The sequence below is a fragment of the Capra hircus genome, chromosome 7 (genome assembly GCF_001704415.2).
Source record: "Capra hircus breed San Clemente chromosome 7, ASM170441v1, whole genome shotgun sequence".
Classification (NCBI taxonomy): Eukaryota; Metazoa; Chordata; class Mammalia; order Artiodactyla; family Bovidae; genus Capra; species Capra hircus.
The window spans coordinates 2,825,824-2,847,391 of record NC_030814.1 but is presented as its reverse complement, the minus strand read 5'-3'; the positions used below and the strand labels follow the sequence as shown (position 1 = coordinate 2,847,391).

At 42.3% G+C, this 21,568-nt stretch overlaps 1 protein-coding gene across 4 annotated transcripts in view; it reads left to right on the top strand.

Moving 5' to 3' along the window:
* FER (FER tyrosine kinase) overlaps positions 1-21,568 on the top strand; it is a 465,560-nt gene that overhangs the window by 21,147 nt on the left and 422,845 nt on the right. The window contains exons 2-3 of one of the 4 annotated variants that reach the window (XM_013965817.2): positions 14,310-14,471; positions 18,806-19,073. The exons of 1 other annotated variant lie outside the window; for it this stretch is intronic. In XM_013965817.2, the coding sequence (XP_013821271.1) occupies positions 18,867-19,073 (207 nt within the window). In that variant the 5' untranslated portion in view covers positions 14,310-14,471; positions 18,806-18,866. Of the gene's footprint in view, positions 1-9,684; positions 9,760-14,309; positions 14,472-18,805; positions 19,074-21,568 lie in introns of those variants that run through there. 2 more of the 4 variants (XM_013965818.2, XM_018049985.1) reach the window with 2 other exon arrangements.

Sequence of the window (21,568 nt, the reverse complement as noted above, 5' to 3'; positions counted from 1 at the left end):
TTACAATATGTAGTTTATGTATATTTAATATCTTTCTTGAGACTTCCTTGGTTTCATGGAACATTATTCATTCAAAGGTTATTTGCAATTTACTTTTTCCTTCCAATTCTCTAAGGTTGCTGGAGATAAAATTGTTTATTCTGAGTTTTTATTTTTTTAATCATTCCAGCTTTAAATATACATTTGCTGAGGTTTTTACATTTGGTTCATAAGTGAAAGATAAAAAGAGCTAGGAGGTTTATGCTGTATTCAACCCACTGGTGTACATGTGTGTGTGCTAAGTAGCTTCAGTCGTGTCTGACTCATTGTGGCCCCATTGACTGTAGCTTGGCAGGCTTCTTTGTCAGTATGATTTCCCAGACAAGAATACTGGAGTGGGTTGCCGTGCCCTCCTCCAGGGGATCTTCTGGACCCAGGGATCGAACCTGTGTCTCTCACATCTCTTGCATTGGCAGGTGGGCACCAGCTGGCAGTTAGAGTTCGCTTAAAGCACCAGAAATCTGCAGGAGCTGCTCCCCCACCCACCATGGCCCACTCCCAGCTCCCCACCAGTTGGTTTTCGTTAGGAATGTGTGTGTAATCGCTGTGGACAGTATAAGGCTGTAGCAGCCTACGTTTTCATCTTTAAAAAATGCAGTTTCAAGCGGGAAGTAGGCTGAAATGCTGGTGATAACATAAGCAAGTGCGTGGAGGCCGGCAGAGCTAAGCACAAGAAGAGGCCTCGGTACCTGCTCCCTCTGGTGCTTGCGTAGCAGTCGCTGCTGTCTTCCTTCCTTCCTTGCTGGCTTTGGAGTTTACAGATTTAGTTGGTTTTCTTTAAGCATTACACGGCATTACGGAACAAGTGGAGGTTTGTGGGGAGAAAGGAGGAGGTAAGATTTTAGCCATATTTTCCAGGTGGGGAGAGCCATATTTTGGTTGGGAGGAAAGGAAGAAAGTGGCAGTGAGGAAAGCGCTGCTCTGAGCGTGCTGGGGCGGCCTCTGAAGGCTTTTCCTTCCTTTTACTTCAGCCGGGCCTCTGCTGTGCGTCTGTGTTTTTACTGCACTTGGTACAGGGATTCCTTAGAGCAGTCACTGTTTGATGTCAGAGCTCTTCCTTTCTTCTCGTAAACTTCCTGAGGCTGCAGCCAGAACTTTTCTGATCTCTGTGCTCAGGACCTCACTCAGCGTCTGGCGTATTGTAGATTTTTTAGAAGGACTTATTGGATGAATAAATGAATGGGTGAAAGTCTTTTATTGAGACCCAGAGCAAAAAGACAGATTCCTTCCCTAGGCAACCACGGTAACGGTTTGACCTGCAGTTTAGACCAATTTATCACTGAGGTGCTGAAATTAGAGCTAGAATTAGTTCAGATAAAACCTGAAAAAAGTAAGGGACCAGAGAAGGGTGAGACTTCCGGTTCAAGAGTCTGGGATATGGAACAGGGATGACATTGTTGATTGGAAACCGGAAACGTTCTGGGAGAGAAATTATTTATTTCTCCCTACATTGTAACTCTCTTTGAAAGGAAAAAAAAAATTGGCCTTAATTTGAAAATTGAACTCTTTTATAATAATTGATCATATAGGAAGAGTTAAAAGTCAAGAGGTACCTAGATAACTAATCAAGGCTATGGTTTTTCCAGTAGTCATGTATGGATATGAGAGTTGGACTATAAAGAAAGCTGAGCGCCAAAGAATTGAGGCTTTTGAACTGTGGTTGGAGAAGACTCTTGCGAGTCCCTTGGACTGCAAGGAGATCCAACCAGTCCATCCTAAAGGAGGTCAGTCCTGAATATTCATTGGAAGGATTCATGTTGAAGCTGAAACTCTAATACTTCGGCCATCTGATGTGAAGAACTGACATTTGAAAAGACCCTGATGCTGGGAAAGATTGAGGGCAGGAGGAGAAGGGGATGGCAGAGGATGAGATGGTTGGATGGCATCACCAAATCAAGGACATGGGTTTGAGTGAACGCCAGCAGTTGGTGATGGGCAAGGAGGCCTGGTGTGCTGCGGTTCATGGGGTTGCAAAGAGTCGGACACGACTGAGCGACTGAACTGAACCTGGATAACTTACATTTTTAGAAGTTAGGACATACAGATTTGTGTGCCGTGTGGCCACACTCGATCCTTTTACCTTTTGTTCCCACTTTCCTTCAGGTTGGCCGTGGTTCACACACACGGTCTCCACTTTCCCACCTGCTGTCTTTGCTTGTGTTCAGACTTGTGTTTAGAAAGGAGCCCTCTCCCATCACCTGCTCCTCCATGTTCTGTCTTGAGTAGCACTTTCTCTCATGATTTCTTAGCAATGACTGCTTTTTAATGTCTCTCCAAAGCCTTACATGTTAAATACTTTATCTCTTCTAATCTTCATAACAGCCCTGCAACCTCAGTATTACTGTCCCTATTTTAAAGATAAGATCTTTTAGGAGGTTAATTGAAATGCGCAGTGACTCAGCTGTGACGTGTTAGGTTAGGATTTCAGCCCAGGAGTGTTTCCCAAGCCGCCTCCTACGCACACCTTTGCCGAGATACGTGCGTGTACATGTGCTCCTTTCGTGACTGTTCCTCAAGGCTTGCCAGGGATTGTCTTTTTTTAAATTAGCAATAGTTTTTCCAGCTTTAATGAGATATAATTGATATGCAGCATTGGATGAGTTTAAGGTGCACAGCATGACACACATATGATTGTGAAGTGATGTTTTCTTCTTAGTGAAGGTTTTTGAGTGCTCTGCTCAGCTGTGCTCTTTCCTTCCTCTTGTCTTTGTAGCACTGTGTGCCTCAGGCTTTTGTATTCTGAAGGCTTCGCTGATGCTGTGTCTGTCCCCGCTGAGCTTATACCTGATCAGTGTTTGTGAACCGGTTTAATCCTGTGGCGTGTTGTTTGTTTCCCCGTTTGTTTCCCTTAGTAGGTGGTGAGCTTCTTGAGACAAGGGGCTATAATTTTATGCATTTTGATATTCCCAGCACTGAGGAATATGCTGGCAAATAGGTCCAGCTCTTTTTCAACCCCTTGGACTATAGCCCTCCAGCCTCCTCTGTCCATGGGATTTCCCAGGCAAGAACACTGGCGTGGGTTTCCATTTCCTTCTCCAGGGGATCTTCCCAGCCCAGGGATTGAACCTGCGTCCTGCCTGGCGGGTGGATTCTTTACCACAGAGCCAGGCTTCCTTGCATTTGTTCTTAATACATCGTGCCTTGTTTCAAGGCAGTAATCCAGGATTTTATTTATCTTTGCATCCCTAACGGTATCACTCCATGATTACTCAATAAATACCTGTTGGTTTATCTTAAAACACACAAAAAAATATGTTAATCCTGCTCTGTCCAAATAATTTTAAATATCAGTATTGCAAATACATTATTAAAATGAAAAAAAAGTAGTTAATTTCAAAGCGAACATGTTGTTCATTTGTTTATAACCTCACACAGAATTTATTCAGTTCAGTTCAGTTGTTCAGTTGTGTCCGACTCTTTGCAACCTCATGAATTGCAGCACGCCAGGCCTCCCTGTCCATCACCATCTCCCGGAGTTCACCCAAACTCACGTCCATCGAGTCAGTGATGCCATCCAGCCATCTTATCCTCTGTGGTCCCCTTCTCCTGCCCCCAATCCCTCTCAGCGTCAGAGTTTTTTCCAATGAGTCAACTCTTCGCAGGAGGTGGCCAAAGTACTGGAGTTTCAGCTTTAGCATCATTCCTTCCAAAGAACACCCAGGACTGATCGCCTTTAGAATGGACTGGTTGGATCTCCTTGCAGTCCAAGGGACTTTCAAGAGTCTCCAACACCACAGTTCAAAAGCACCAATTCTTCAGTGCTCAGCTTTCTTCACAGTCCAACTTTCACATCCATACATGACCACTGGAAAAACCATAGCCTTGACTAGATGGACCTTTGTTGGCAAATTAATGTCTCTGCTTTTGAATATGGAATCTAGGTTGGTCATAACTTTTCTTCCAAGGAGTAAGCGTCTTTTAATTTTATGGCTGCAGTCACCATCTGCAGTGATTTTGGAGCCCAAAAAATAAAGTCTAACACTGTTTCCACTGTTTCCCCATCTATTTCCCATGAAGTGATGGGACCAGATAGCATGATCTTAGTTTTCCAAATGTTGAGCTTTAAGCCAACGTTTTCACTCTCCTCTTTCACTTTCATCAAGAGGCTTTTTAGCTTCTCTTCACTTTCTGTCATAAGGGTGGTGTCATCTGCATATCTGAGGTGATTGATATTTCTCCTGGCAATCTTGATTCCAGCTTGTGCTTCCTCCAGCCCAGCATTTCTCATGATGTGCTCTGCATGTAAGCACATGAGCAGGGTGAAAATATACAGCCTTGACATACTCCTTTTCCTATTAGGAACCAGTCTGTTGATCCGTGTCCAGTTCTAACTGTTGCTTCCTGACCTGCATATAGGTTTCTCAAGAGGCAGGTCAGGTGGTCTAGTATTCCCATCTCTTGAAGAATTTTCCACAGTTTATTGTGATCCACATAGTCAAAGGCTTTGGCATAGTCAATAAAGCAGAAATTCATTCAGTGTTCTCTCTTAATGAAACATCGTTGTCTATTAACGCTGTTCCAGCAGGCGGTGTGCTAATCTAGCGCAGTTTCAGTTGGATGCACTGATGTATGTACACTGCCGTGTGTAACACAGCTAGCTGGTGGGAAGCTGCTGCTCTGTGGTGCCCTAAGGGCTGCCCGAGCAGGAGAAGGCTCAGGAGGGAGGGGCTGTATATATAGCCCATTCACCTTGTACAGCAGAAACTAACAACTTGTAAAGCAGTTATACTGCAATTAAAAAAACCCAGAAACAATTAAACAAGTTTAAAAGCCAGCAAGAAGAAAGCTCCTTTTATTTTGAGTTAATCTAAAGCGACACTTTGAAATAAGGAAAGTGTAGGAGGAGTTTTAGGATCCATATCTGAAAGGCGGTCAAGGTCAGTATGTATTAACTGGTAATGAATGACGTTGTCTTTGTAGTTAAACTCTGGTGACCATTCATTTCTGCCTGCTTAACTGCTTCTGAAAAAGCACCCCGTTTTGTATTCATGTGAGGTCAGTTTTTTGGTTTGTAACTGTGGTTATTACTTGCACACTCAGTGGCTTTTTGTGGCCTTTTTTTCTGCCTTACTGCAAGCAGCTTAAAATTCTGCTCAGATAGTCACGGTTTCTTGACTTCTGTCAGTATTGAAGCATATAAAAGGTAAGAAACACTGTTAAGTAATTATTTTTGTTCTTTGGTTAATGGTTTTATAGTCTTTATCAATGAGCAAACATATTCTGATAAAGTAACTTGAACCATAAACTGATTTGATACGTTTTATTAATTAAGGATTATAGATTCAAACTCTTTTAAATTTATTCTAGCTTGTGAACGTCTGTCTTGGGGGAAGAATGAAAGGCTTCCTGATTCTTTACACAGCTTTTACTCACTTATCTTTTGATTTTTCTAAATAAGCATATCTTCCATGGTATATTTGATTTTTTATTTCAGTGTTAAGAAAGGAAATATTTAAGGAAATATTCTTGACTGCAATATACCATCTGTGTTAAAATAAATTCCCCTTACTTGAAAGGAATTATTAAATACAGATTAAAGTTTCCTTATGCTATATAAAAACGTTTTCATCTGTGTATTTGCAGGATATAAAAAAAATTGGCAGTTGTGAAGCCAAAAGGTGAAAATCAGGAGGCATTTTAGAACAGATACTTACACACATCCTTACAAAATATGCCATTGGAATTCCATTGTCCTCCCAAAGAAACTAGGTATCTGTTTCATAGTTTGCTGTTTAATAATGTCAGTTTTTGTCTAAGCAGTATGTATTTATAGATGTATTTTATACAGAATGAAATTCTAATTTTTGAAAATATGGCAACTTTTAATGGTTCTTTTAAAGTCTTTAATCACTATTTATGGTGAATTGAAAATTTGAGATAGCTTACTCAATCCTAAATACCAAACTGAATACCATTAAATAAGAAAGATTTAAATAAGTCTAAAAGTCAGTTGTGAAGAGTTGACTCATTGGAAAAGACGCTAATGCTGGGAGGGATTGGGGGCAGGAGGAAAAGGGGACGACCGAGGATGAGATGGTTGGATGGCATCACTGACTCAATGAACGTGAGTTTGAGTGAACTCTGGGAGTTGGTGATGGACAGGGAGGCCTGGTGTGCTGCGATTCATGGGGTCGCAAAGAGTTGGACACGACTGAGCGACTGAACTGAACTGAAAAGTCAGTAGTTTTTTAGGATTTTTATTAGTTTTACCTTTTAAAAAGATGGTATTTTAAAATGAACATTTTTGCTAATAACATGCATGTCCTTTTGTATATTACTCTATTTCTGCCTGACTTGTAGTTGGTGGTGGTTTAGTTGCTAAGTCGTGTCCTACTCTGGTGACACCCTGCCTGTAGCCCACCAGGCTCCTCTTTCCATGGGATTCTCCAGGCATGAATACTGCAGTGGGTTGCCATTTCCTTCTTCATGGGAACTTCCCAACCCCGGTATCAAACTTGAGTTTTCTGCCTTGAAGGTAGATTCTTTCATGACTGTACTACCAGGGAAGCCCCGATTTGTGCTTAGTATCCACTAAATTATAGGAATTTTTGTTTTAAAATCTCATTTATAAATCTTTTTAAAAAATGAATTTGCTCTTGCAATAATTTGATAAATTGAATGCCTATTGCGTATGGGTAGTAATGTTAGCCCCCGTGATAGATGAAAATCTGTAATATTCTTATTTTCATGTAGATCATAGTATGAGGGGAGAGATACACCTGAACAAATAATTATACTATGAGAAGTATTATATTAATCACATGTACATACATGATCCCTGAGAGCTGGGAAAAAGGAACCCCTAAGTTGTCCTGGGTAGTGATGGTTGTATGGATGGTCAGAGAAGGTTTCACAGAGACAGTGGCTTTACAGTTTAGTTGTTGGTAATGCTCCAGGGGGCCAAGGGCCAGAAACACTTAGACTGAAGGAACAACATCCCCAAAGGCAGAGAGGTGTGACGGTGAGACGTTCAGGGGCCGTAGGTAGGAAGCTGAGGTGCTGTTTTTGAGGGTGGAAGGCGATCTGAGGCCATCTTAGATTACCAGACAAAGGGGTTTGACTTCTAACCTGTAGATCAGGGTTGTGAATGTAATACTCAGTATTACAAGTAATGATGGAATTAATATCCAGAATCACTGAATATCCTGAAGAATTAAGAGGGCTAAGTGCGGATTGTAGGGCACGCGGAGATGCGAGTATAAGGCAGGGGAGACTCATCCGGTGCGTCCATGTCCCAGGTTTTTATTGTGCACTATGCAAGGCAGTGGCCCCCACTCCAGTGCTCTCGCCTGGAAAATCCCGTGGACGGAGGAGCCTGGGGGGCTGCAGTCTATGGGGCCGCACAGAGTCTGACACGACTGAGCGACTTCACTTTCACTTTTTACTTTCCTGCATTGGAGAAGGAAATGGCAGCCTACTCCAGTGTTCTTGCCTGGAGAACCCCAGGGACGGGGGAGCCCAGTGGGCTGCCGTCTATGGGGTCTCACAGAGTCAGACACGACTGAAGTGACTTAGCAGCAGCAGCAGCAGCAGCATGCAAGGCATGGTTTCAAGCACTGAAGTGCTTCTAGGGGAAGAGAGCAGAGTAATTCCTTGCCCAATCGGAACTTAGACTACAAAGAAGTCTGTATTATACCCCCACCTGTGCTCTGTCTGTCTTTGTCATTCTTGTCTGCAACGTGACTGTATGATTTCCTCTTTTTTTTCTTTTTTCGACTTCTTTGTGGTTGACGTAGGCATCTCTGCCCTATGACTTGTGGAAGAAAGTACCTAAGTTTGTGACATGCTTTCCACGTTATTATTCTTCCTCCAACCAATGGTTTGAGGTCCGGGCATTACTTTTTTTAAAACTGAAATTTCTTTGGAGGTAATTGTAGATTAATATGCAATCATAAGAAATAATAATCCCTTTACATTTGGTCCCATTTCCCCTTTAGTAAACTTTAGTAAAACTATGACAACCAGCACATTAACATTGACATGGCCCACTGCCCTTATTCATATATTTCTCCAGTTTTCATTGTACTCCTTTGCTGTGTGTATATTAAGCTCTGTAGCATTTTATTACCGGTCTAGATTGATGGAGCCGCCACCACCACCAAGATACTGAACAGTTCCAACACTACTTCTGTTATCCTTGGTTTTCTCCTGTAACCACGCTTACTCTAAACCCTAAACCCTGACAACCCCTAATCTGTTGTTTTCCCAAGATTTTTCACTTCAAGAATATTACATAAATGGAATCATAGAGTGTGTAACTGTTGGGTGGACTTTTTTGTTCATCAGGATTCCTAGAGATTCATCCAAGTTGCTGTCTGAGTCAAGAGATTGTTGCCCTTTAATGTGGGTTTTATTCCACGGTATGCATTCACCTGTTGAAGGGTCTCTGTGCTGATTCCAGCTTTTGGCTTTACAGATAAAGCTGCTGTGAACATTTGGGTACAGGTTTTTGTGTGGATGTGTGTTTTCATTTCTATGCATAAATGTCCAAGAGTGCAATGGCTGGGTCATATGGTGTTGAATTAAAGTTTAATCAGAAACTGGAGTGGCTATACCATTTCTTGTCTACTGACCAGTAGCAGATCAGTGACCCAGTTTTTTCATATCCATACAGGCATTTGGTCTTGTCGTATTTTATTTTAGCCATTCTGATAGCTATGGAATGGTATCTCATTGTGGTTTTGACTGCATTTCCCCAACGGCTAGTTTATGTTGAACATCCTCTCGTGTTAATTTGCCATTTTTGTATCCTCTTCTGTGAAGTGTCTGTTGTCTTCTCATTTTCTAGTTGGATTGTTGTTTTTAAATGTTAAATTTTGAGAGATGTTATGAATTCTAGGGACTAGTTCTCTGTCAGATACGTGGTTTGTAAAATTTTCTCCCAGTTCTGTGGCTTGTCTTTTTCTCATCTTCACATGTACTTTCACAGGGCAACCTTTTTACTTTTGATGAGCCCAGTTTATCATTTTTTCCTTTTTTGGATTGTGTGTTTTGTTTGAAGTCTAAGAACTCTGCCTAGGTTGAGATCCTAAAGATTTTGCTTCTGGTTTCTTTTTTCTAGAAGTTTTGCAGTTTTATGTTCAAGTTTGTGATTCTTTTGAATTGATTTCTGTGTATGGTGTTAGGTCAGGGTTCATTTCCCCCCTTTTATTTAGCCTGTAGTTACCCAACTGCTTCAGTGTCATTTATTAACAAGGCTAGTTGTCTTTTGCCGACTTGCTTCCATCACAAAACAGTGGAGCGTGTCTGTGTGGGTCTGTCTGCGGGTTCTCTCCTCTCTTGTCTCGATCTGTTGTCTGCCCTCGACTGACACCACCGTCGTGATACCTGACTTGTGAAGAATCGCATATTTCTCTGAATACTCTTTCAGCCCTACTTCCTCCTCTTCTTTTGGAACTTAAGATGATACAAATGTTGGGTCATTTTTCTAAGACTTTAGAGTATTGCTTATTTTTTGGCTGTGTGGCATATGCGATCTTTTTCTCCCACCAGAGACTGAACCTTCCCCCCACATGGTGGAAGCGGGGAGTCTTAGCCACTGCCATGCTAGGGAAGGTCCCCAAGTGTTGGGTCCTTCTCATTGTCCCACAGGTCCCCAAGGCTTTGTTATTATTATTATTTTCTGTTTGTTTTCTCTTTGTCCGGATTGATTGCATTCTATTCCTGGATTCTTACATGCACTGGACCCTCTGTTGTCTACTCCTGAGCCCATCTAGTGAGGTTTGTTATTCCCGTTATTGCATTCTTAATTTCTATAATGTCCATATATTTAAAAAACTTCTTCTATTTCTTTGCTTAGATTTACTATTTTTACAGTTTTTTTTTTTAAGGGAACTTATAACTGTTGTTTTGCATTTGTTTTAAGAGAACTTGTAGCTGATTGTGGAAGAGTTTTAAATCCTCTTCTGATAATTCCAGCATCTGATTCATCTTGATGTTGGTATTAGTTGTTTGTCTTGTTTCAACTGTAATTTTTTTTCTTGGTTCTTGATACGACAGGTGAGTTTCGACTGGAGCCTCAGTGTTTTGTCTGTTGGGTTAGGAGACTCCGGGGCCTATTTCTGTCTTTTGTCTTTACCCGCAGTCCATCCCTGTTTAGGTTTAGCACGCAGTCCTTGGCCTGTTCTCGCGGGCTGTGGCTCCAGCGACAGTTGTTTTCAGGGTCTTCCTGCTGTTATTTCGGTTTGCTTGGTCCGGTGTCACGAGGGCTCCCGCTGGTCCTCGCTGGTGCTGCTTGAGGGAGCAGAGGACGTTTTTCTTGGGCTGAGCCGCTGGCTGTTGGCTGGTAGGGAAGGGGTGAGATCGGGTTTCCTCCCCGTGCCCCTCGCTGCCCTGCTGCCTCTGGGCAGGAGAGGAGCACCCTAGCCTCGCAGGGAGCAGGGACTTCCTGGACGGGACCTCCTGCTGCAGCTCAGCCCTCTGGCCAGTTCCGTGCAGCGGCTCCGGAGTTTCTGGGGGCAGGAGAGCCTGGGGCCTGCGGGGTGGAGAGGCCTGCTGTGGGCTCTTGCTGTGGCCGGGTCCCCCTCGCTCGTTCTTCCTGTTGCATCCCGATTCTCTGGGTGGAAAGGGGGATTCTCGGGCCCCGATGGGAAGGAGACTGCCTCCCCTGGCTGTTTGTTTTTGGGGAGGCTCGCCGTCTGTCTTCTTTGCTGGTGGTGCTGGCTGGCCCCATGTTGCCAGAGGGACCCCCATGGCATCCCGGGGGAGCTGGCCTTCGCCGACGGCCTTTTGTTCCCAGACCAGCGGGTGGGCAGCCAGGGATGGACCACCCTCTCCTGTCGGGTGAGGGGGCCCCCAGACTAGCGGGTGGGCAGCCAGGGATGGACCACCCTCTCCTGTCGGGTGAGGGGGCCCTCAGACTAGCGGGCGGGCAGCCAGGGATAGACCACCCTCTCCTGTCGGGTGGGGGGGCCCAGGACGCCCTGCCTCTGCCGCTCTCCCAGGCCTGGGCCTAAGGACTCTACCTCCCTTTTCCCGACTTTCAGAGCTCTTCTGTGGCTGTCCCTTTCGCTGTTCCCAGCATTGACAGCTGTGTTTTGTGGGGCGGACCTGGGAAAAACGGCCTCTGCCATGTTACCTGGGTCAGAAGCTAGGTTTTCCTTTTGCGTGCTCAGCTCTTTGAGCCCTGAGTCTATTCAGCTCTTTGCAGCCTGTGGACTGTAGCCCGCTACACTCCTCTGTCCATGGATTAAAAGGTCTTACTTTTGATTTTGGCTCATTTGTCATATGAGCCTGGCGACCGAGGGCTGAGAGGTATTGGCTGGGACTGAGTTTGGCCTTGCCTGGAGCCCTGAGAGACACTCTCTCTCCTGAGAGTCCACTAACCATCCTGCACTCCTAGGTTTCATCTCATCCACCAGTTCTCACAGAGCCCTAGAAAACGGCAAGGCAAGGCTGCCCTCCCTGATTTTCTGAGGTCCTGTCTTGGTCCAGAGAAGCTTGCTTCTTTGTCTTCTTGATTTTTCCCTTGGTGGGCCTATTTGGTCTCTGCTGCCTCTTTTCATGTTGGGGTATCCAGCGTGGCTTCTCAGGATTGGTTCCTTCTTCCTTCTCAGGATTTCTTCTAGAAGTAGGGTGGTTCTGGGGCACATTTGCTGCTGCCGAGAGTGCCAGGACGTTCCCTTTTTTCCCTTTGAAACTGTGCAGTGAAACTTGTGGCACGAAGCTGTGCTCCTTTACCTGCTGATGGTGTGTTTGAATTTTTGCTTTTTTCCTTAACAATTGTTTGTTCTTTTTGTTTGTTATTGGTGGTAGGAGCTTCCGAAGTACTTCTTTTACTATGACGGCTTTACCTGAAAATTCTAATAATGACTTTCTGCAGTTTTCATCTCTCTCTCTCTGACATTTGACATTGCTAACAGCTTCTTTTTTTAAATCTCAGTGTCTGTAACTGTCAAACCTCTTTTATTCTCCTGCTTACCTAGTTTCTGCCCTTTGCCTTTTTTCCTCCAGCTCCTCCGCTGACAGATGCTCATGGGCTTCGTCCTTAATGATCTGCTTTTCTGTCAGCATTCGGTCTTAGTTTTATCACTTTTAAGCACTTGACTCTCAGGTTTGTGTCTTTTAGCCTTGATGCTTTACCCAAGCATTTATTTCCTGTTGAAATGAAGGTATTTTCTTTAAAGTAGCTCCATATTCTCCTTCTTCCATTTTTGCTGATATTATCTTCATTTCTTATAAAACCTTAAACTTGTCCTGTATCATCTGTCTCTTCCTTAAATCCATTTATCAGGTCAAGCCTGGTACCTTTTTACCTCTCACTGACATTGTCAATGATAGATCCTCATTTCTCAAGCTGTATAGCTATAATGACTTATAAATTTTCCTTCTTATGTCTTTTTTTATATTTTTGCTGTCATCAATCTATTTTATACCTAGCTTCCATATTAAAATCTATATTTCTCTCTTTTAATTAACTGTAACATACATATAGAAAAGTACACAAATCACAGATGCTCAGCTTTAGGAAATTTTTCAAACCAAACACATTTGAATAACTAGCACCAGCAACTTAATCACTTAATACATCACTTTCATGACTTTGTCATTTTGCCTAACACCAATTGACTAAAGGAGTTTGAGCCTTATTAGTTTCCTTAACTTTAGAATAGCAAGAGATAAATTGGCATGCCACTGTTTGCAACATATAGCTTGATTTTGAAGACGTTTCTTTCTTACTTCACCCCATTCACGTATTTTCTCTATATTGCTTCCTGAAATACATTTCCTTTCTGATCTTTTATAATCTAAATCATGATTATTCAAATCTTAGCTCATAGCTTGCCATTTCTAAGAAACTTTCCTGGGTTACTCCGGCTTTCATTAGTTTTTTCTCTTTCTCATCAAACCTTTTTTGGTTGTGGTTCAGTTCCTCAGTCGTGTCCTGCTCTTTGCCACCCCATGGCCGCAGCACACCAGGCTTCCCTGTCCTTCACTGTCTCCCGCATTAGGCTCAAACCCATGTCCATCAAGTCGGTGACGCCATCCAACCATCTCATCCTCTGTCGTCCCCTTCTCCTCCACCTCCAATTTTTCCCAGCACCAGGGTCTTTTCAAATGAGTCAGCTCTTCACATCAGGTGGCCAAAGTATTGGGGTTTCAGCTTCAGCATCAGTCCTTCCAATGAATATTCAGGGTTAATTTCCTTTAGGATGGACTGGTTTCATCTTCTTGCAGTCCAAGGGACTCTCAAGAGTCTTCTCCAACACCACAGTTGAAAAGCATCAAGTACACGACTACTGGAAAAAGTATAGCTTTAACTATGTGGAACTTTGTTGGCAAAGTGATGTCTCTGCTTTGTAATGTGCTGTCTAGGTTTGTCATAGTTTTTTATCCAAGGAGCAAGCGTCTTTTAATTTTGTGGCTGGTCACCATCTGTAGTGATTTTGGAGCCCAAAATATAAAGTCTGTCACTGTTTTTATTTTTTCCCCATCTGTTTGCCATGAAGTGATGGGACCAGTTGCCATGATCCTAGTTTTTTGAATGTTGAGTTTTAAGCCAACTTTTTCACTCTCCTCTTTCACCCTTGTCAAGAGACTCTTTAATTCCTCTTCGCTTTCTGCCATTAGGGTAGTGTTATCTGCATATTTGGGGTTATTGATATTTCTCCCGGCAATCTTGATTCCAGCTTGTACTTCATCCAGCCCAGCATTTCTCATGATGTATTCTGTATATAAGTTAAATAAGCAGGGTGACAATATACAGCCTTGACGGACTCCTTTCCCAATTTGGAACCAATCCATTGTGGTATGTCCGGTTCTAACTGTTGCTTCTTGACCTGTATATAGGTTTCTCAGGAGGCATGTAAGGTGGTCTGATATTCCCATCACTTTTCAGAATTTTTCAGTTTGTTGTGACCTACGCTGTCAAAGGCTTTAGTATAGTCAATGAAGCAGAAGATTTTCTGGAATTCCCTTACCTTTTCTATGATCTACTGGATGTTGGCAGTTTGATCTGTTTCCCTTGCCTTTTCTAAACCTACCTTGTACATCTGGAAGTTCTTGGTTCTTGTACTGTTGACACCTAGCTTGAAGGATTCTTGCAAAAATTGTTTAATTCATTAATTTTTGCGTATAGTATGTTCACTGAAAACAAACTTCAAACGTTCAGAAGGGCATTTGATGAAAGTCTCCTCTCATTCCTGTGTCCCAGCCGCTGTATGTTCTTCTCGAAATATTTTGTGCACTTACAAGTAAATTTAATTTCTGTTTTTCTGCTTTCTTTTTATACAATGTGAAGAAAGCTAGTTCTGCACCTTGCTCTTTTCTAGTACTAGCTCCTGATGACGGCTCCAGATCTACGCGCGGACTTTCTCATCTTCTGTGTCAGGGCTGAACGGCACTCCACTGGATGCCTGCGCCACGATCACGCCCACCGCATGCAGTCGTGAAGACTGAGTCCTGAACAAGCTCGCATAGGCCAGATTTGAATGGTACTCCCTGGGATTTCTCAGTTACCGTCTAATGTAGTAGCTTTGATTGCAATTTATGTAGTCAATTCCTCTTAATATTTCCAGTTTTTAAAAAAATTCTAAACACTACTGAATTGAGTAGTCTTACATACATTGTTTGACATCTATGGAATAATTATCTGTCGGATACCAGGTCCTTTAATTCCTAAACCGCTTATCGTCTCTACTAATTTAATAATTAGACATAATCAGTTAATTATGGAGTTGTTTAAGAAATTTTTTATTTGTCATTCTTCAAGGAATATATTCATATATTTATATTTGCCCTGCCCTAGAATGTTGGAGTAGATAGGCAAGCCCTCAGAGTGGCTGGAGTGTGTCTCAGCTGCCGGATTCTGTTTCCGTTTTTATTCATCTAAGCTCTTCATCTTCCTTTTGAAATTCCTAATAATGAGAGAAAAAATTATTGTCAAAGCTTAGATCACAGCTAGATGCATTTAGAAGCAGAAGTGATATTTATTCTAGGTTACAGAATAAAGTGAACCACAGTCTCAGAAATAGTTTCTTTAAAAAGCAAAATGTTTCAACTTTCTTTGTCTGGAAAAAAACTGTTTCTTATTCTTCCATTGAAAACGTGGTATGAGATAGAGTATATCTTCACTGAGACCTAGTTGAGCTATACGTAAAATAACGGAAAAATTTTCTTTATTATCAAAAATTTTTTTTTGATACAGTTTGTCAGAGTACATTTTTAGGCTACTGCCTACAAAGTGAAAAGACTGGAATTATCCTGTGCTGTGCTGAGTCGCTCAGTCGCGTCCCACTCTGTGTGACCCCATGGACTGTAGCCTGCCAGGCTCCTCTGTCCATGAGATTCTCCAGGCAAGAATACTGGAGTGGGTTGCCATGCCCTCCTCCAGGGGATCTTCCAAACCCAGGGATCGAACCCATGTCTCCCACATTGCAAACGGATTCTTTACTGTCTGAGCCACCAGGGAAGCCCATGAATACTGAATTGGGTAGCCTATCCCTTCTCTAGGAGATCTTCCCACCCCAGGAATCAAACTGGGGTCTCCTGCGTTGCAGGCAGATTCCTTACCAACTGAGCTGCCAGGGAAGCCCCTGGAATTCTCCTGCTTGCTCTTAAAGTGGAAAAGTCAGTTACTTGTGTTGACTTATTTATGTTAAGGTCCATTTAGTGTCCTGGTTGCTACTTTGGAAACCTTGATGAAGTATATTTTCCCACCATCTTTCCCTCCTACCCCCCACTTGTTTGAGAATAAAACTGAACAGTTTTCAGTTGGGAAAAGATTGAAATTTGCTTCCTATTTGGAAAACTCACAGTTTTATCATTTTAAATGTGTATCACTGAGGTTAGAGAGATAAATATCATTTTTCTGATTAGCCTAGAGGATTTCAGCTCAATTAAATTGACTTCTGATATGAGCCAGGCCTAAAAATTAAAGATATGTTTTGTTTCTTTCTTATAACTGACCCTGAAACATTGACTGCCTGAAATTCTAGGAGGCTGGAGGGGAAAATAAATTTTATCATAGTTCTTGGGATTTATATCAAACAAGCAGGAATAGATTTGGGGTGATTTTCTGATAATTGACCTTTGGGCTTAGTCAGTCAGTCGTGTCTGACTCCTTGTGACTCCATGGACTGTAACCTGTCAGGCCGCTTTGTCCATAGGGATTCTCCAGGCAGGAATACTGGAGCAGGTTGCCATGCCCTCCTCCAGGGAATCTTCCCAACCCAGGGATTGAACCCAGGCTGCAGGTGGATTCTTTAACATCTGGATACCAGGGAAGCCCAGGAATACTGGAGTGGGTAGCCTGTCTCTTCTCCTGGGGATCTTCCTGACCCAGGAATTGAACCGGGGTCTCCTGCATTGCAGGCGGATTCTTTACCAGCTGAGCCACCAGGGAAGCCCATTAACTACTCTACGTTTCCTAATTAGTGGCCATGTTAACCAAGACACAGAGTCCTCAGTGGCGACTGCTTCTGTGGAACAGCGTCCTTAAGGAGTGTCCTTAAGCCATCAGGGAAGCCCACTGACCTTTAGATGATTACAAGTTACGCTCTAGTGATTTTGTAAACAACTGAGATACAACTCACATGCTGAATAATGCACCCATTTAAATTGTACAATTTAGTGGCTTTTATTGTTCACAGAGTTGTGCAACCATTGCCACAATCAATTTTGGAGCACTCTCCTCACCACAAAAGGAAATCCTTTACCCATTAGCAGTCGCCCTTCATTTCTTCCCACATTTGCCAGCTTTGCTGCTGCTAAGTTGCTTCAGTCGTGTCCGAGACACTGTGTGACCCCATAGACGGCAGCCCACCAGGCTCCGCCGTCCCTGGGATTCTCCAGGCAAGAACACTGGAGTGGGTTGCCATTTCCTTCTCCAGTGCATGAAAGTGAAAAGTGAAAGTGAAGTCACTCAGTCATGTCTGACACTTCGAGACCCCATGGACTGCAGCCTACCAGGCTCCTCCGCCCATCCAAGAGTGCTGGAGTGGGTTGCCATTGCCTTTTCCATTGCCAGCTTTAGTCAAATACTAATCCGATTTATGTCTCTAAAGGTAGATTTTGGACATTTCATATAAGAGGACAATGTGTCAGTCTTTGTGTTTGACTTCTTCACATAGAGTGTTTGCAAGGTTTATCCATGCCGTGCCTCGTATCCGTTCCTTTTCGTTGTCAGATAATGTTTCCTTGTATAGTTATACTTCATTTATCCATGCATCAGTTGATGCCTCTTTGGCAGATATTCACACACAGGTTTTTGTGTGGGCATATGTTTTTATTTCTCTTGAGTATATGCCTGAGTGGAATTTCTTGGTCAAATATGATAACTCTGTGTTTAATTTTTGAGGAACTGCCTATTTTAAGTTTATACCACCAATATGTGATGGTTCTGATTTCTGCAGAGACTGCTCTCACAGTCTCCAACATTAGATATTCTCTGTCTTTCTGTTATAGACATCTTAGAGATATGAGATGACATCTCATTGCGGTCTTGGTTGGCATTTTCCTGATGGCCAGTGAAGCTGCACGCCTTTCCGTGTGCTTGGTGGGCGTCTGTCGGTCTTGTTTGGAGGAGTGTCTGTCGTGTCTGCCTTCTGCCCGTTTTAATCGGTTTGTCACATCGTTGCTGACTTTAAGAAACCTTTGTGTAATCCAGACAGATATTCCTCATCAGACACGTAATTTGTGAGTGTTTTCTCCCATTCTGTGGCATTATCACTTACTTGATGTTGGCCTTTGAAGTATAGAAGTTTTAAATTTTGATGAAACAAAATTGATATATTTTTATTTTGCTTCTTGTACTTTTGGTGTCGTATCTAGAAGCCATTGTCTGAGCCCAGGTCACGGATTTACTGCTTATTTTCTTCTGAGAGTTTTACAGTTTTAGCTCTGTTTGAATCTGTGATTTCTTTCGAGTTAATTGTTTTGTGTGTGGTGTAAGGAGGCATCCTGCTGAAGTCTTCTGCATGTGGAATTCAATCGTCCCAGCATCTGTAGTAAAGACTTTTTTCCCCTCCGTTGAATAGACATGGCCCTGAGTTCTGAGTCCTCCGACTTTGTTCTTTCTCTTCATGGTGTTTTGGTTTTTTGTTTGGTCGACTGTTCTGGCTCCCTTGCATTTCTAAGTAAATTTTAGGATTAGTTTATCAATTTCTGAAAAAAAAAAAGAAAGCTAGCTTAGATTTTACTGTGGGTTGAGTTAAATTGGTAGATCAAATTGAACAGGATTGCCTGTTTAACAATATTAAGTCTTTTGAATCCATTAACATGAATCTTTCCATTTATTTAGGTTTTCTTTGCATTTTTCAACAATGTTTTAAGAGTAAAGTTTTGTGTTTATTTTGCAAAATTTATTCCTAAATATTTTATTCTTTTTGATGCTGTTGTAAATAGAATTGTTTTTAAGTTTTATTTTCAGGTTGGTCATTGCTACAGTATAGAAATACATTTGCTATTTGTATATTGATCTAGTACCCTGTAATATTACCGAGCTCATTTATTAGTTGTAATACTCGTAAAATTGTACTTCTTAGGACTTTCTAGATACAGTGTCATATCATCCGTAAATAAATATAGTTTCATTTCTTCCTTCCCAATTTCAACGGAAAGTGTTTCATTTCCTTCATTGTACTGACTAGAACAAGGTTGAATCAAAGTGCCGAGATTGGACATTCTCATCTTGTTCCTGATCTTTGGGGGAAAACATTCAATTGTAATGACTTTTTTTTTTTCATTCTAAAAAAATGGGCCCTAACTTTGCTTTGAAGATTAATTTGCTTTTGATTTAAGATTCTTTTCCTTTTGTTTACGTACACAGATATGTGCTGATTAGAAGGCTCAGTTGTGCTGTGTGGAGGATAAGACAGTGCCTTACAAAGATGGGGTTTGGGAGTGACCTGAAGAATTCACATGAAGCTGTGTTAAAATTGCAAGACTGGGAATTACGGTTACTGGAAACAGTGAAGAAATTCATGGCCCTGAGAATAAAAAGTGATAAAGAATATGCGTCTACTTTACAGAACCTTTGTAATCAAGTTGATAAGGAAAGTACTATCCAAATGAATTATGTCAGCAATGTATCCAAGGTAAGAAGCACACTCTTGTCATTTACCGTCTGTAGCTTCGTATTTGTCCTTAAAGCAGATAGATCATGCTGGTGAATGAGCACGCCTAAGTCAGCACTCTAACGCAGTGGCTCCGAAATCCTGCTGTCCATCAGAATCGCATGGGGAGAGCTTCACTGACTCTAAGATTTGGGTCCGTCTCCCAATATTCCGGGTTATTAGGTCTGAAATTTTTGAGCTTTGAAATCTTTTTTTCCCCAGTAGATGTCCAGATTATTCTAATGATTAGTCACCTTTGAGAACCATTTTCTTAAGTACCCTACTTCCTTGGGTCCCTTGAGCCCTGTTCTTTTATCCTTTTGGCACAAACTTTCTTTATAACCCACCTTCCTTGAATTCTTCTGTGAGTCATTAGTATAGTCACATGGAATATTTTAATGCGTAGGTGTTCTTTGCTGTCATTTCATTACTAAAATGCTAATATACAGATGATTTAATGACACAAAATTCTTTGAATAAACAATATGGTTTTTTAACGTAAAGGTTATATTATTATTATTCATTTTATGAAATTTATAAAATTAAAAATTAAGGGCTATAAAAATAAAGGTCAGTATTCTACTGCTCATTATCCTTTGAAGGCATTAAAGGTGAAATATTACACACCTTAATAGTTCTTGGGTTTTTGCTCTGTTTCCATTGTCTTACTTCACATTTCACTGTATTTATTCAAAGTTCAGAAAATTTTATTTTACTTTGGAAAGTCAGAATTAGTGTGTTTCTTGCACTCACGGGTGTTAAGATCTGAGTAAATTGTAGAGGAAACTCTGTTTCTTATGGGGAATGTGTGTGTGTGGTATGTGTGATCTGGGAAAGATCTTTGATTTCTCTGAGAACTCCTAATGTGAATATCTTTAACTTCCTTTCCTGGGCCAGTGAGGTTCCCCGAAGAACATTTCTCTAGGTTCTAGTCTGAAGGTAGGGTTGCCGGATGTAGCAAATTAAAATATAGATCACCAGTTAAATCTGCACACAGAAATGAGAAACGCATAGCCTGTGTGTGCCCAGTCGCGTCCCACTCTCTGCGACCCGCCAGGCCCCTCTGTCCGTGGGATTCTCCAGGCAAGAACACTGGAGTGGGCTGCCTTTTCCTCCCTCAGGGGTGCATACACTAAAGACTATTTTTTGTCCGCTATTCAGATTTCACTGGTGTCCTGTATTTTGTGTGACTACTCTGTTACGGGAATATGTAGAGAAAGTAGGTTGAGTGTTCAGAGAGCCATGTTTTAGTTAATCCTCCTGGTTTGGTAAGCTGCCTGGTGTCTCTGCATCCAGAGGCTCTCTGGTTAATGTTTTCTGCTTGTTTTTGTCTGCTCTGGGGGAGGAATAGTTGCCTGTCTGTGGGCTGAGCAGTAGGCCCTAGAATCCTGGCTGTTCCTTATGTAGCCTGAACCGATCCTCCTGTTTCAGCGCCCTCTCCATTTCCTTCATTTCCTCCCAGTTCCCGGGCTTTCCTGGAGTTATCTGGCCCTGTAGATTGGTCTTTTCTTCTCCCTGCCCCCCAGAGTCTTATTGAGATATCATTGACATACATTGGTGTATAGATTTAAGGTTTATAGTGTGATGGTTTATGTATATTGTGAAATGATTACTGCAATAGATTGTAACTCTTTGCAACCCCATGAACTAATACAGCTCCATGGAGAATTCCCCAGGTCCGAATACTGGAGTGGGGAGCCTTTCCCTTCTCCAGGGGATCTTCCCACGCCAGGGATCGAACCCAGGTCTCCCACATTGCAGGCGGATTCTTTTCCTGCTGAGCCACGAGGAAAGCCCCATTAAAAAGGGAAGAAAAGGTTTCTCCTTTGTATGAGAACTCTCGGAACGGACTCACTTAGCAGCTGCCCCCTCTCAGGCGCCAGTGTGAGCTGTGCCATCCCTCGCTTACTCTCCTCGTTACTGGGAGTTCGGCCTCTTCGCGCACTTTCCTCCGTTTCCCCTCCTATCACAGGCCTTTTCTTCTTGACCTCTACTTTGTAGGACACTTGTGCTTCAGCTTTTCCTGATGCTGCTCAGTTACCCCTTACCTGCTTTTATAATATTTTCTGACATTTTTATTGGCATGTCTTATCTGTGATTGTTGCCTTTTCTATCTTCTTTGTGATTGTAAATTTACACTTTAACTATCTTGTATTTCAGTGGGATTTTGGAAAGGAGTGGAAAAATAGCCATGTTTTATTGACTATGTTTAACTGGAATTATACTCTTTAGGAAAGTAAGGTACTGGAAGGAACAAGAGATAGGATTAATGGTTAAGAAGATACAGGATTTGTGCGGTCAGGACAAAGGCGGAATCATCAACGTGTATATTGAAGTGTCAAGGTGAGGGATCAGCTCAGTTCAGTTGTTCAGTCGTGTCCGACTCTTTGTGACCATATGAACCGCAGCGCGCCAGGGCTCCCTGTCCATCACTAACTCCTGGAGTCCATAGATGGAGACAGATGCTAAGATGATTA